The sequence below is a fragment of the Opisthocomus hoazin genome, chromosome 2 (genome assembly GCF_030867145.1).
Source record: "Opisthocomus hoazin isolate bOpiHoa1 chromosome 2, bOpiHoa1.hap1, whole genome shotgun sequence".
In the NCBI taxonomy this organism is placed as follows: Eukaryota; Metazoa; Chordata; class Aves; order Opisthocomiformes; family Opisthocomidae; genus Opisthocomus; species Opisthocomus hoazin.
In genome coordinates, this window is record NC_134415.1 from 100,765,470 (window position 1) to 100,779,819 (window position 14,350).

The 14,350-nt window shown below is 39.3% G+C and overlaps 1 protein-coding gene across 1 annotated transcript in view; it reads left to right on the top strand.

Moving 5' to 3' along the window:
- The window catches only part of EYS (eyes shut homolog), a 966,530-nt gene that overhangs the window by 57,206 nt on the left and 894,974 nt on the right, over nt 1–14,350 (top strand). The window contains exons 4-5 of the mRNA XM_075414597.1: nt 6,558–6,751; nt 12,999–13,126. Coding sequence (XP_075270712.1) covers nt 6,558–6,751; nt 12,999–13,126 — 322 coding nt within the window. The remainder of the gene's footprint in view (nt 1–6,557; nt 6,752–12,998; nt 13,127–14,350) is intronic.

The window sequence follows — 14,350 nt, forward strand, 5'->3', positions numbered from 1 at the left end:
AGGAAGTGATTTTAGACTAGAAATAGTATACTGATCTGTTATAACTATGGTGATGCCTTGCTCTTGCCTCAGGGAGCAATAGCCTTCCAGAAACAATAACAGCCTATCCACACTACCTCAGCAGTGGCCAGGGTAGCATCCACTGAGAATCAGCCCATCTCTATTTGCCTCGGCTATTTTAGAGTTTCTGAATACTGCAGTTAGTCAAGATGAGAAGTAAAACTAAAAGTTTACAAGGATTCTTGATGAGTTTTTGCAGCAGTACAGTAATTTTCTCTCTAATAGGTTTTTCTCTGATGGAAGCTAATGTTCTTCTCATTCATTTACTTCCAAAATGTCTATTTTCAAGTGTGCTGATTGGAGCTTTTGTATAAAGCACATCAGTCAGATTTGATACTGCCTATCTGGTCTAAAATTAAGATTGTAGCCCTTATAATCTTTCATGGAGATTTGCACTGAGTCTCTTCAGAGACCTAAATTTACAGTGCTTTAAGTAGGTTTCATTTTGAGTCAAACTTTATTGAAACTTCATATGCAGAAAAAAAGGTGTCATTCATTGGGTTTGATTAGAAATTCATATGAAGATGCAAATATTATATTCATATTTCAAAGATTAATGCTTTTAGTGCAGCAGTAGAAATGCTGTTGTATTTCAAGGTCTAGAAGCATAAGAAAAGAGCTTGTGATTCAGTGATGCTTTTAAACAGAAAAAAAATATTTTTCCTACAAAAAGCACTTTTAAAAATACTTTTTAGGTTTACATTTAAAAGGAAGGGGAGCTGATGAAACTTAGGAAAGTAAAAACAAGGAATGAACTTTATTGCACTAATTTTATTACATTTTTAACTGTGTTATGCAGACTGGGATTAGTTTAATTGCAGAAGTACTTTCACTTAATCAACTTAAATCTGATGTTCTGCAGAGCCTTTTTTTGAAATTAGTTTTAAAGTGAACAAGAGTGCTAAACAATAATAATGGCACAACATAAGAAGGACATGATGAAAGAGGTGTGTTTCTATAATTTCAAATGTGAAACTGAAAATATTAAAATGTTAACAATATTTTTCTAAATTGAATTATCATACTTGTCTTTATTCCCAGACTTTATTCTGTTTACTGCCTACTGTTTATCTTGGTCTTTGATTGTAGCTCCTATCAACCATTTGTTTCTTTTAAACTGAAAAAAAATCTGTCTCCCACTAAATAGTTCTTTTTTAATGCTAATCCTGAAATAATATTGCTTCATTCTAAATAAAGTACATATCAGTGAATGTATATGGGTGTAACATACTCTGTTTCCTGAAACAGTCTACTGTGCCTTATACACATCTACTCTAGAAAATAGTGATTTTTCATTAGAGGAACAACAAAATAGAAGTACTGAAAACATATTAAAGCGTAGTATGCTAAGATGATCTTTTAAATATTTTACTCCTTGGAAAGAGAAATGGTTGCATAAATATGAAGTCCAGAAGATTATTAAAAAGAGAAACTATTTATTTTACTCAGTATCCCCAGATATTTTTGTGAATGGCGCTACGTCTTATCTTAACGAACTAACTGATGCTTATCAAAGGTGTCAGGACTGTCCTTTGACTTTTAATGGATTATAATTGTAAGATGACAGTGAAACCGAGGCAGACTAGAAGGGATACAGTTAAATCAGACTAGGAAGGGCTGACATTTGTTTTGTCATTTGTTAGGTTTTGATGAATATTTTTATTCTCGTCACAGGTAAAACCAATAGAAAAAGCTGGAAATAAGGTTCAGTTCCTTAAACTAAAATTTATTCGCTTTCATATTGGTCTATAGGATAGTCTTTATCCACTCATTCCTGCTTTTTAATCTTCCACTAGTTTTATTTTATTGAAGCAAACCAGGCAAGAATTCACTGTATTGAAATACCATGATGAAGCGATATTACTGATCATGTCATTAATTTCTTGAATTTTCCTCTTTAATCAGGATATTTAGTCAAGGTGATAACTATTTTTTTTTTCATACTGAAGTTTCCTGAATCATTTATCTCCCGTTAGAACATGATTTCTACATTTTTTTTCCTGAGAATTTGAACAATACATCACAGCTTTCAGTGGCTAATCATTCATCAGTGAGCACTAAAGAGACTTCAATATTTTCAACAGATGTTTCTTTTTGGGTCTGACTGAGCGAAGAAGGACTTCTGTTGAAACTGTTGGCAACAGAAATACACAGCACCTATTTCAAACATTATGCCTGTACCATGTTGTTATTGATATCAAAGTAAAGAAGAAGATTATGCATTAAATCTATGCAGTTAAAAGACCTTTACTTGCACTTTTTTTAAGTCTCATGTCTCCAGAATTTGTACACACATTTTCAACTTGCACTTGCAAGCTGGACTGATGTGTTGCTCCCAGTTGCATTGTTCGTCACTTAAATATTGTCCTCCTCCAGGGGTTTACATTTTACTTCAGATTATCCAGATCTATTTTTATCCTGCTCCTTCCTTACCTTGCTTCTTACAACAGCATTCCAGAGGTCAATAAACGTTAGCATGGCTATGAAGTTAAACATTTATTTAAACATATTTGATGATAAGAAAAATATTTTAATTTTTAAATGGGAATTTAGAATGAATTGCTAATTATACACAACCATTAAAAGGTTTTCTATAAATTTTCAGTCAAAGTAGGTAAACAGATTTGCAAGTTTAGAGGACCAGTTGTTCATCTGTTCTGACCAAAAGTTGTTATATTATTTACCTACATGTTAAAGCTTCTGTTTTTTGTATATTTAAAGTAGTATCTTTCAAAAAGCATTGATGTGAAGATATCAGCAACTGTAGAATCCAGTTCTTTCATGGTAGTGTGGTACAGAGACCTCACTGGTAAAAATATGTGAGGTGTTTCTAACTTTATTTCATGTTGCTTCTCTCTTCAGTCATTTGCTTCGTTACACTTTTCTTCACTGAATTAATGATCCCTTTAGTGCTTGATATTTTCCCCATCCAAGGACTGTAATCAAGTCACCTTTCCATCTTCTTTAGAAAACAGATGGAACGCAATGTCAGATTTGGGAATGATAGAATAAAAAACTCAGAACACCAGTTCTCCAGAATTCCTTTTATTGACTTGATTTGTCAAACTCATCAGGCATGAATGTTCAGATGAAAGAGCACTGCTCTTTCTTTTCACATAAGCTGAATACAAGAAATTACAAAGTAGAGGAATGTCAAAGACACAAGTAATATCAATGATTAAGGAAACATTCCTGCTCAAGACTGAATTCTTCCTAAAAAAATGTTAGATGTTTTGTAGAGTTTTTCCTTTAATTCACCCTAGATAGACTTATGAAAGATGTGGCTTGTGTTTTAGACCATGAGTGCAGTTGCTGCCTCAGTATTTTCATTTAAAATGATGCCCCTTGACCTGGTTAGGTAATTGGCTCCCAATTCACACTAACTGCACTGTTTTTTCCAAATTAACAAAAAGGAAAATATGATTTTTTTGCCCTTTACAAGGAGATGTCAAGAAGAAAAGAAGTTAAACAGGTTTTTTTTTTTGCAATCTCCCATGCTGTGATTAACAATGTTTCCTTATCTCCTCTCAGGCTTTTTGCTATTCCTCTTCTGGCTACCTTTAGTATTCCCTAAAAGAAATTTTCACTATCTCTTTCTTTTAGCAGAACAATGCCCTTTTCCTAGTTTGACTACAAATGAGCATAGCATTACCTGAAGGATACCTCTTTCATCTGGTTTCCCCAAATGGCCTTAATTGTTCTGTGTTATTTTGTTCATTTAGTCTTTTCCTGTTCTAATAATCCCATCCAGTACAACTTTTTTAAAAAAGGTGAAGAATATCTTAGTAATGGTGACAGAAAAATGGGGAGGACTAAATGAATTCAGTGGTAAAAACAATGGCAGGAACAACTCGTTAATCCATTTGGATTATGGAATGACACTTCTTCACTTTCCTTTGGATAAAGAAGTTGCAGTCACTGTTTTGCTGAACTACCTTCTCCTGCTTAGTAATGTGGGTCAGTCAGGAGCACCCATTCTTGTCAAATGTGCCTAATCAAGGGAAAAAAAATAGGATAAGCATTGATATATGACCTCATCTGTGAGTACTACTGGGGTACAGTATTGTATTGAAGTACAACAGGACAACAAAATGCTAAACTGAATAACAAGAAACAATTGACCAATCCACATCACTTCATGTTGTAAATGAAATATTCCATTATACTTGCACTAATACCAGTCAATGGCCTTGTTTTGAGGAATGGCCGCCTTGGCTTTTCTTATTATCAAGCCCTAACACCTGCAAGTTGCAGTATACTTTTAGTGTAATTTGGTTACTATGGTGATGAGGGATAACAACAAATCCATGAAAGTTTATTTGAATGTCCTCTGATGTTAAAGAGAAGTGAATAATACATCCTAAAAGATAGATCCAATGCATTTTACGCTGTTGGAACAAGAATTTCCAAAGAACCGAGTGATAAAAGGAAACTGTGTTTTGACCATTTTTCTGCTAATGCAATTTTCTTGTATAGTGTTTGTTGCATAAGTTGTTCTGGTATACAATACAGACAGAGAGTGATATTTGGATCTCCCAGTAAACGTTGTTCCACATACTTACAGTCACTCTATATAGCTAGTCTGCATTGGTAAGGAAATTATTAGAGGCTTGCGTACTTATCTATTAATTGGTTTAGAATGGATTAACTGTGTTTACCTGTCAGTTTACAATTCTGAGTTAAAGGTATCCTGTTTTACCTTTTCAAAAACGTACACCTTTTTGTAAAGTATAATTTATTGTTTTATGAATGTCTATTTTTAATTCAGTTGATTCAGGTGACTAACAAAATATGGAGTCAATACATACTACTACTTGAGAATAGATTAATTATGAAGTTTATGTTGCTGCAGCAATTTATTGAAAAATGCTTCTGAAGTAATCTGCAAATATGTGTTAGGAAGATGTTTTAAATCAGAGTACCAAAGTACAGGATATGTAAAAAATCATATTTGCTAGAAATTCTTAGCTGTTATAATTCTGCTGTATCTTTGATGTTGCACAATTAAAAGGAGTTTATTGTCTAAAATTCTTAGGCACCTTATAACTGTTGAGATATGCAGACAGATTAATAAATCCCTGAGTGGAGTCACAATAACTGAACAGAACATGGGAAACAACTGGGCATAACAAGAGAAGTTGCTGAACTTCACAAATAACTGAAGGGCTGACAGAAGTTACAGATAACACCATGAGCAATGACTGGATTCCACAGACGGTTAAGGGAGTATTTTCTGAGAGACAGGACAACTTCACAGATAATTGGAATGGGGAAATTTGGGAATTGTCAGGGATTATTTTGTTGCAAGGTCAACAGTAATCGCACAGAATGCCAAGATTATCTAGTTAACCATATCAGAAATACCAAATTCGTGTATGGAGTTGACTAAATTTGGGCAAATGGGCACAAACACTTGGATAAGGGTTGTTTATCTGGGAGGATAAAAGGATGAAGAAAGGTAGGGATCAAGGCAGAAGGGAGAAGTAAAAATATGGGAAAATGCAGATAAAAGGTGATAAAAGGACTGGCTGAGTGTAAGTGGGCTGCAGCTCATTACGCTTGTCTGGCTGAGCCCTGCATCTGATCACTGCAGTCTCATCTCTTTAGTATTTCTGTGTTATCTTCCTTCCCAGCAGGCAGGGGTTAAACTGAACTAGCCAGCAACTAGAATGATACCCACATCTGGAATGACCCAAGGTCTGAGCCAGAAAGTTGGCAAGAGATCAAGGATCCATGTATGGATATCAGACAGAGTTAAAACCTGTGCTAATATTTGAGGGATACATTAATGAGGGTTTATTCACATGCTTAGAAAGTGAGGGATTGTGTATGTTTGCTGGTGAGTTTCAATATCAATACTGACTAGCCAGAGAGGGGGAAGAATTTTGAGCCATCGTAGGTATTCACAAGCACGAGTGTTGTTTGTATTTATGTGGTGCCTGGAAAGACATTGCTTTCCATGTTGATCCACGTGGTCACTGTGTCTGTGTGTGTATGTGTGCACACGTGATTGTGTGTGCATCCAATGAGAGTCCATTCAGCTTCACTACTGGCTGGATCTATAAACAGGAAGGAGAACAAGCTCCTTTGACAATAACTGCTGCGAAAGTTGTTTAATGACTCTTCAGTGTCTCCAGGGATCATGCTTCCAGTCTTATCCTCCCTTTGCTACAGATGAGTTTACTCAGTCCCACATATTTCTACTATGTTTATTCACCAAAATAATCAAAACATACAGAAATATTTTAAGTTCTTTGCCTTTTAAATAGTGATAATTTGCAGTTGTCCCAGTCAGTAAACAGATCTTTAGAGTACAGACAATTTAAGAAAAACACAATAAATACAAGCCTCTCAATCCCTCCTAAAACTGAAAAAATAGAATTGATGAGAAATAATAGGGAAACACAACATAGTGACAAGGTAATATTTATGAGCAGCATATCAAGAAGCATAATTCACTCAAACACTCCCTAATTTATTATGCTTATTTCTTTTAGGTCCATTTTGTGAGGAACCTGGTGATCCTTGTGCGTCTCAGCCATGCCTGAATGGGGGCAAATGTCTTTGTAATCAGTCTGGATACGTTTGTGATTGTCCTTCTGGTTTTCTTGGTCACAATTGTGAAATTGATATAGATGAATGTTTTTCAAGACCTTGTCAGAACAGAGGTACATGTATTGATTTGCCAAATGTAAGTATAAACTTCAGAGATCCCTATTTGAACATAGAATCATAGAATCACAGAACCATAGACTGATTTGGATTGGAAAGCATCTTCAAAGTTCATCTAGTTCTATCCTTCCTTCTGTGGGCGGGGACATCTTCTATTAGATAAGATTGCTCAAAGCCCTGTCCAACCTGACCTTGAACACTTCCAGTGATATGGCATCCACAACTTCTCTAGGCAACTTATTCCACAATCTCACCACCCTTATAATACAAAATTAATTCCATATACCCAATCTAAACCTACCCTCTTTTAATTTAAAACCTTTTCCCCTTGTCCTGTCAGTAAAGGCATTGGTAGAAAGTCTTTTTCCATCTTTCTTATAAGCCTCCTTTATATATTGAAAGGCCACAATGAGGTTTCCCCAGAGCCTTCTCTTCTCCAGGCTGAACAATCCCAAAGCCTTTTGCTATAGCCATTTTTATGGAACTCTTCTGGACTCGCTCTAGCAGGTCCATATCTTTCTTGTGGAGGATTCCCAGGCTGCACACAGTACTACAGGTAGGGCTTCATGAGAGTAGAGTAGAGTGGGAGAGTCACTTCCCTTGACCTGCTGGCCAAAACACTTTTGATGCAGCCAAGGATATAACTGGCTTTCTGGGCTGCAAGTATACACGGCCGGTGCATATTCAATTTTTCATACACCAATATCACCAAATCTTGTCCACAAGACTGCTTTTAATCCGTTCATCACCCAGTCTCTGCTGATACTGATGACTGCCCTGACCCACGTGCAAGACCTTGCGTTTGTCTTTTTTGAACTTCATAAGATTCACATAGGCCCACTGCTCAAACCTGCCAAGTTCCCTCTGGATGGCATCCCTTCGCTTTAATAAATCAACTGCACCACTCAGCTTGGTATCCACAAACTTGTTCAGCGAGCCCTCTATCCCACTGTCTATGTTATTAATAAAGATATTGAACAGCATTGGTCCCTGTACAGGGCCCTCAGGGATATCACTTGTTACTGATCTCCATTTGGACATTGAGCTGTTGATTGCAACCCTTTGGACACAGCCATTCAGCCAATTCCTTATCCATCAAATAGTCCATCCATCAAACCCGTATCTCTCCCATTTGGCTACAGTGATTTTGTGTGGGATGATGTCAAAGGCCCTGCAGAAATCAAGGGAGATATAAGGGTTTGCTTTTCCTTTATCCATCAACAGAGTCACTCCATCGTAGAAAGCCACTAGAGTAGTCAGGCATGATTTTGCCTTTGTGAAACCATGTTGACTGTTTCTAATCACCTCCATGTCATCCATATGCCTTGACATAATTTCCAGAAGGATCGGTTCCATGAAAGTGTCAAAACAATTAATTCTAATGTAACTCTTTAAATTAGATTTGCATGCTTCATGAATCACAGAATCACAGAATCACAGAATGGTAGGGGTTGGAAGGGACCTCTGTGGGTCATCAAGTCCAACCCTCCTGCCGAAGCAGGGTCACCTACAGAAGGCGGTAGAGGACCTTGTCCAGGTGGGTCTTGAATATCTCCAGAGAAGAAGAATCCACAACCTCCCTGGGCAGCCTGTTCCAGTGCTCTGTCACCCTCAGAGGGAAGAAGTTCTTCCTCGTGTTCAGATGGAACTTTCTGTGCTTCAGTTTGTGCCCATTGCCCCTTGGCCTGTCGCTGGGCACTACTGAAAAGAGTCTGGCCCCACACTCCTTGCACCCACCCTTCAGATATTTGTAAGTATATATTAGGTCCCCTCTCAGCCTTCTCTTCTTCAGGCTGAACAAGCCCAGCTCCCTCAGCCTCTCCTCGTAGGGGAGATGTTCCAGTCCCCTCATCATCCTTGTAGCCCTCCGCTGGACTGTCTCCAGTAGCTCCTTATCTTCTTGAAGTGGGGAGCCCAGAACTGGACACAGTACTCCAGATGAGGCCTCACTAGGGCAGTGTAGAGGGGAAGGAGAACCTCCCTCGACCTGCTGGCCACACTCCTCTTGATGCACCCGAGGATCCCATTGGCCTTCTTGCAGCCAGGGCACACTGCTGGCTTATGGTTAACCTGTCATCCACCAGGACACCCAGGTCCCTCTACACAGAGCTGCTCTCCAGCAGGTACACCCCAAACCTGTACTGATACATGGGGTTGTTTCTCCCCAGGTGCATTTTCCTTTGTTGAACCTCATCAGGTTCCTCTCTGCCCAACTTTCCAGCCTATCCAGGTCTCACTGAATGGCAGCACAGCCTTCTGGTGTATCTACCACCCCTCCCAGTTTGGTGTCATCAGCAAACTTGCTGAGGGTACATTCTAACTCTTCATCCAGGTCGTCGATGAAGAAGTTAAACAAGACTGGGCCCAGTACTGACCCCTGGGGGACACCACTAGTTACCAGCCTCCAACTAGAATCAGCGCCGCTGATGACAACACTCTGAGTTCTGCCATTCAGCCAGTTTTCAATCCACCTCACCGACCACTCATCCAGCCCACACTTCCTCAGCTTCCCTAGGAGGATATCATGGGAGACTGTGTCGAAAGCCTTGCTGAAGTCGAGGTAGACAACATCCACGGCTCTCCCTTCGTCTACCCAGCCAGTCATGACATCGTAGAAAGCTATCAGATTGGTCAGGCATGATTTCCCCTTGGTGAATCCATGCTGACTACTCTTGATAACCTTCTTTTCCTCCACTTGCTTGTTGATGACCTCCAGGATGAGCTGATCCATCACCTTTCCCGGGATGGAGGTGAGGCTGACCGGCCTGTAGTTCCCTGGGTCCTCCTTCTTGCACTTTTTGAAGATTGGAATGACATAGGCCTTTCTCCAGTCCTCAGGCACCTCTCCAGTCCTCCTGGACCTCTCAAAGATGTTGGAGAGTGGCTCAGCAATGACATCCGCAAGCTCCCTCAGCACTCGTGGGTGCATTCCATCGGGGCCCATGGATTTGTGGACATCCAGATCACTTAAGCGATCTCTCACACAGTCCTCCTCGACCAAGGGAAAGTCATCCTCTCTGTAGGCTTCCTCTCTTACCTCCGGGGCCTGAGATTCCTGAGGGCCTGCCTTGGCACTGAAGACTGAAGCAAAGAAGGCATTCAGTAGCTCTGCCTTCTCTGCATCGTCCGTCACCAGGACACCCGCCTCATTCAGCAGCCACCCCACATAGTCCCTAGCCTTCCTTTTGCTGCTGATGTAGTTGAAGAAGCCCTTCTTGTTGTTTTTGACATCCCTTGCCAGCTTCAATTCCAGGTGGGCTTTGGCCTTCCTCGTTGCATCTCTGCATTCTCTGACATTATTTCTGTACTCTTCCCAAGTAGCCTGTCCCTCTTTCCACATTCCATGGACCTCTCTCTTCCACCTGAGCTCTGCTAGAAGCTCCTTGTTTAACCATGCAGGTCTCCTGCCTCCTTTGCTTGATTTCTTTCTCAGGGGGATGCAACGCCTCTGAGCATGGAAGAAGTTATTTTTATAAACAGCAAGCAGCACTCTTGGACCCCCTGCCTTTGAGAGCCCTGGCCCACGGGATTCCTCCCAGTAGCTCCTTGAAGAGGGCAAAGTCAGCCCTCCTGACGTCCAAGGTTTTGATCCTGTTTATCTCCCTGCTTCCTCCACGCAGGATCGTGAACTCGACCATTTCATGGTCACTGCAGCCGAGTCTATCTCCAGCCTTCACATCCTCCACCAGTCCCTCCTTGTTTGTTAATACAAGGTCCAGCAGAGCGCCTTTCCTTTTTGGTTCCTCCACCACTTGCATCAGAATGTTATCATCGATGCTCTGTAGGAACCTCCTGGATTTCTAATGCCTAGCTGTATGGTCTTCCCAGCTGATGTCAGGGTGGTTGAAGTCCCCCATGAGAACCAGGGCCTGTGACTTTGAGGCTGCTTGCAGCTGCTTGTAGAAGGCCTCATCAACCTCCTCCTCCTGGTCAGGTGGCCTGTAGTACACACCCACCGTAATATCACCCGTGTGAGGCTGTCCCTTAATTCTAACCCACAAGCTCTCAACTCGTTCTTCATCTGCCCCCAGGCCAAGCTCAATGCATTCCAGTTGCTCCCTGACATATAGAGCAACTCCCCCACCTCTCCTTGTTGGTCTGTCTTTCCTAAAGAGTCTGTAGCCATCCATGACCACATGCCAGTCATGCGAGTTGTCCCACCACGTTTCTGTGATGGCAACCAAGTCGTAGCTGTCCTGCTGTATAATGGCTTCCAGCTCCTCCTGTTTATTGCCCATGCTACGTGCATTGGTTTAGACACACTTGAGTGGGCTGTCAATCTCACTCCTGACCCTGGCACACCAAGCCTGGGCTCGTCCCTAGTGATCTGGACGATGTCCCCTTCCCCCTTCAAACCTAGTTTAAAGCCCTCTCAATAACCCCCGCCAGCTCGTGGCCAAGAATCCTTTTTCCCCTTTGAGGTAGCTGTGATGCACCAGTAGCCAGCAGGCCCTGTGCTGTGTAAACCTCCCCGTGATAAAAGAAGCCAAAATTTGACTGATGGCACCAGTCCCTGAGCCACCTGTTAACCAGGTGAGTTTTCCTGCCCCTTTCAGTGTTGTTTCCTGCCACTGATGGGATGGAGGAAAACACCACCTGCCCCCCTGATCCCTCAACCCAGTGCTCTGAAGTCCCTTTTGATGGCCTTGGGACTTTTCTCTGTTATCTCATCCCCGTCAACCTGCATTACCAAGAGGGGATAATAATCAGAAGGCCACACCAGACCAGGGAGTTTCTTCGCAACATCCCTAACCCGGGCCCCAGGGAGGCAGCAGACTTCCCTGTGGGATGGGTCCGGTCGGCATATTGGGCCCTCTGTTCCCCTCAGAAAGGAATCGCCTATGACAATTACCCTCCTTTTTTTCTTAGCCGAGGCAATCGTAATACTTGGGGCTGACAAAAAACACATCAATACCTGAAAGTGTAGTTTCTAATAATTCTGTGGTTAAAAAGCCCAAATTCCACATTTTCAGTTCAGTTGCTTGAAGCTTGGAGGTCACTTAAACTACTGATATTTTTTCTTTTTTTTTTCTCTCACTAATAAAATCTGGTATAAAATGTGATACATCAGTCATCTTGATTACCTAGTAATTGTTTCCTATTGTTACTTTTCTTGTGGTATCTATTTTTTATTCCTTTTTTTTCCCTTTCTTTTTTCTTTTGTAAAATAGAATAAATTCATACAGAATCACAAAGGTTTGATAATGGAATCATATCTGGTAATATTTCAGACTGAATTGTCCATGTTCTTTCATTAGCATGACTATGGCAAATAGCAATTATTATACAGAACTAATATTATGAAAGAAGAGTTTAAAATCTCAGTTATCATATGCCAGTGATACATGCTCACTCACAGAGAGAGAAGAAAAGAGACTTCCAAACTGCCAAATTGATAGATTTCTAAATTATGTAATCTGCCTAAATATTTTGTCTAGTAGATATACTAGCACATACTGTTTCGTACCATCATTTCTATAGACAATCAGATGCAGCAGTTTGTTTCACACATACAGAAATCTCTCAAATGTTAAAATAAGGTTCCCTGATCATGTCTTTCAGACTGATTCTGAAGAAACACCTCAACACTTCCAATTTCACTGGGGGAATAAACCCCTGTATATTTTTCCTTTACTTTTTGACATCAAAAGGCCTATAAAGAACATTATTCTCTACAGAAAAATAAGGGTGAGAATGTAAGGTCTAACAAAAACTTTGTTTTGTAAAATAACTTACTGTTCTTACTGTGTGAATTACAGTTTGCAATAACTAAGAGTTGTCTTTCACCATCATTGAGAAGTATAGTCTCTGTGCTTCATATGGAAGGGGAAAAAGCATACAAACTATTTCTTACTCTAGTTAGTGAAAGCTCTTTGATATCTGAGGTACCTTGTGCACTGTTATTATTTTATAGATGCAAATAGTACCCTGGACCAAATTCAGAAAAGAGGAAAAACCATAAATGAATTATGAAGCTCCTTCTTGATTCAGTTATGAAATCACAAAGCCAGCCAAATTTAGACTTGGTGTATTTCCAGCTAGCAAACCCAACTCTGGTACAATCTGCGCTGGAAGTTCCGCTAGTCCTAAAATTTGTTTGTAACCTGTTTGGGGTTAGGACTGCTTTTTATTCTGTCTTTGTAAACTGTTTAATATGATGAGATCCTGACCTAGGTAGGGTCTCTGTAGTAATGGAAATAAATACTAAATTCTGTATTGCCTTGGTTACAATAAATAATTATTTCTAATTTTCTTCTCTTCTATAGGACGTAGCATGTATCTGCCTGCCGATATTCACTGGCAAGTTCTGTGAGAGAATACTGAATCCATGTGAATTGTTGCCTTGCCTAAATAATGCAACTTGTGTAGCTCAACAGCAGAACTATAACTGCCGGTAAGATTAGAAATTAATTTATTATTTCAGTATCTCATTGGATCACTTGATGATATCCCACTGATGGCAGAAGCAAAAGACATCATCAGTCGCAGATAACACAGAAAACTACAAACTTTTCTTTTAACATTTTTGAATTAATTTTTGTGCTTTACTATGGTAGTCTTCTTGAAAACTCTTGAAGTGCTACAAAAATATTTAAAACATTTAAGCAGGTATAAATCATTTCACCGTTAATTCTGTAAGATAAGATATATAAATCCTGACACATTGATGACAGGTGAGACAACTACAGGTACCACTCCCATTCAGGGTGTATGATGTTTAGGTTATGTTTCTGCAAGGATAAGACAACTATGTTAATTTCTAATTCTCAAACATGCATTAGTAGGTTTTAGACTGATTATTCAAGCAGCATACCAAAAAGTACTTCATTCGGAAAGACAATGCTAAAAAAAATCCTTTTGAAAACCACAGAAGTGACCCAGTAGGAATACAATTTCACTCCATTTTAAATAGCTTTTTAGATATTTTCTTGCAACACTAACGAGTACTATTTGTACTCTTCACATTCATTTGGCTTTTATCTGGCCACCTGAAATAAGTTCTGGTAAGCATTGCTGAAGTGCAGTAAACAACTTTCAAATTTTAGGATATTCATAAAAGGAAAAAATTGAAAGCTGTGGTACAAAAAAGCCTGAAAACATATCATGAATGAAGTTAGAATCTGCAAATGTATCACAGAAGTATAAAATATAAAGTTACAGTCCATCGGAAGAGATTCAGTTGAGAAGTCTGGAAATTACAATAAAATTAGAACTATGTTTACAATTTTCCCAAAGAAGAAAAAAAGATATACAGCTTTATTTATATTTACACTTAAATAAATATATACACACAGACACTTACACAGAGTTAGATCTTACCGTATAGTTGTGTATAGCACAGAACAACAATGTTAACATTTATTTTCCAATACTTTAAACCAAGATTTAAGTGAATAATAATTTACTACTATAAAGCCAGTCTTTTACACAGCATGTAGGTGCACGAATTAGTACAAAATAGTGCCTGAAGCTTACATTTAAATCCATACTCATCCTTAGTTTTGCCATTCAGTCCCTGAAGACTCTAATTAGATTGCAATGTTTTTTAGTGTTTATTATTAATAAATTTAAATTTATTTCGACATTTTTTTGTGAAAACAAAATCAGATTTCTACCA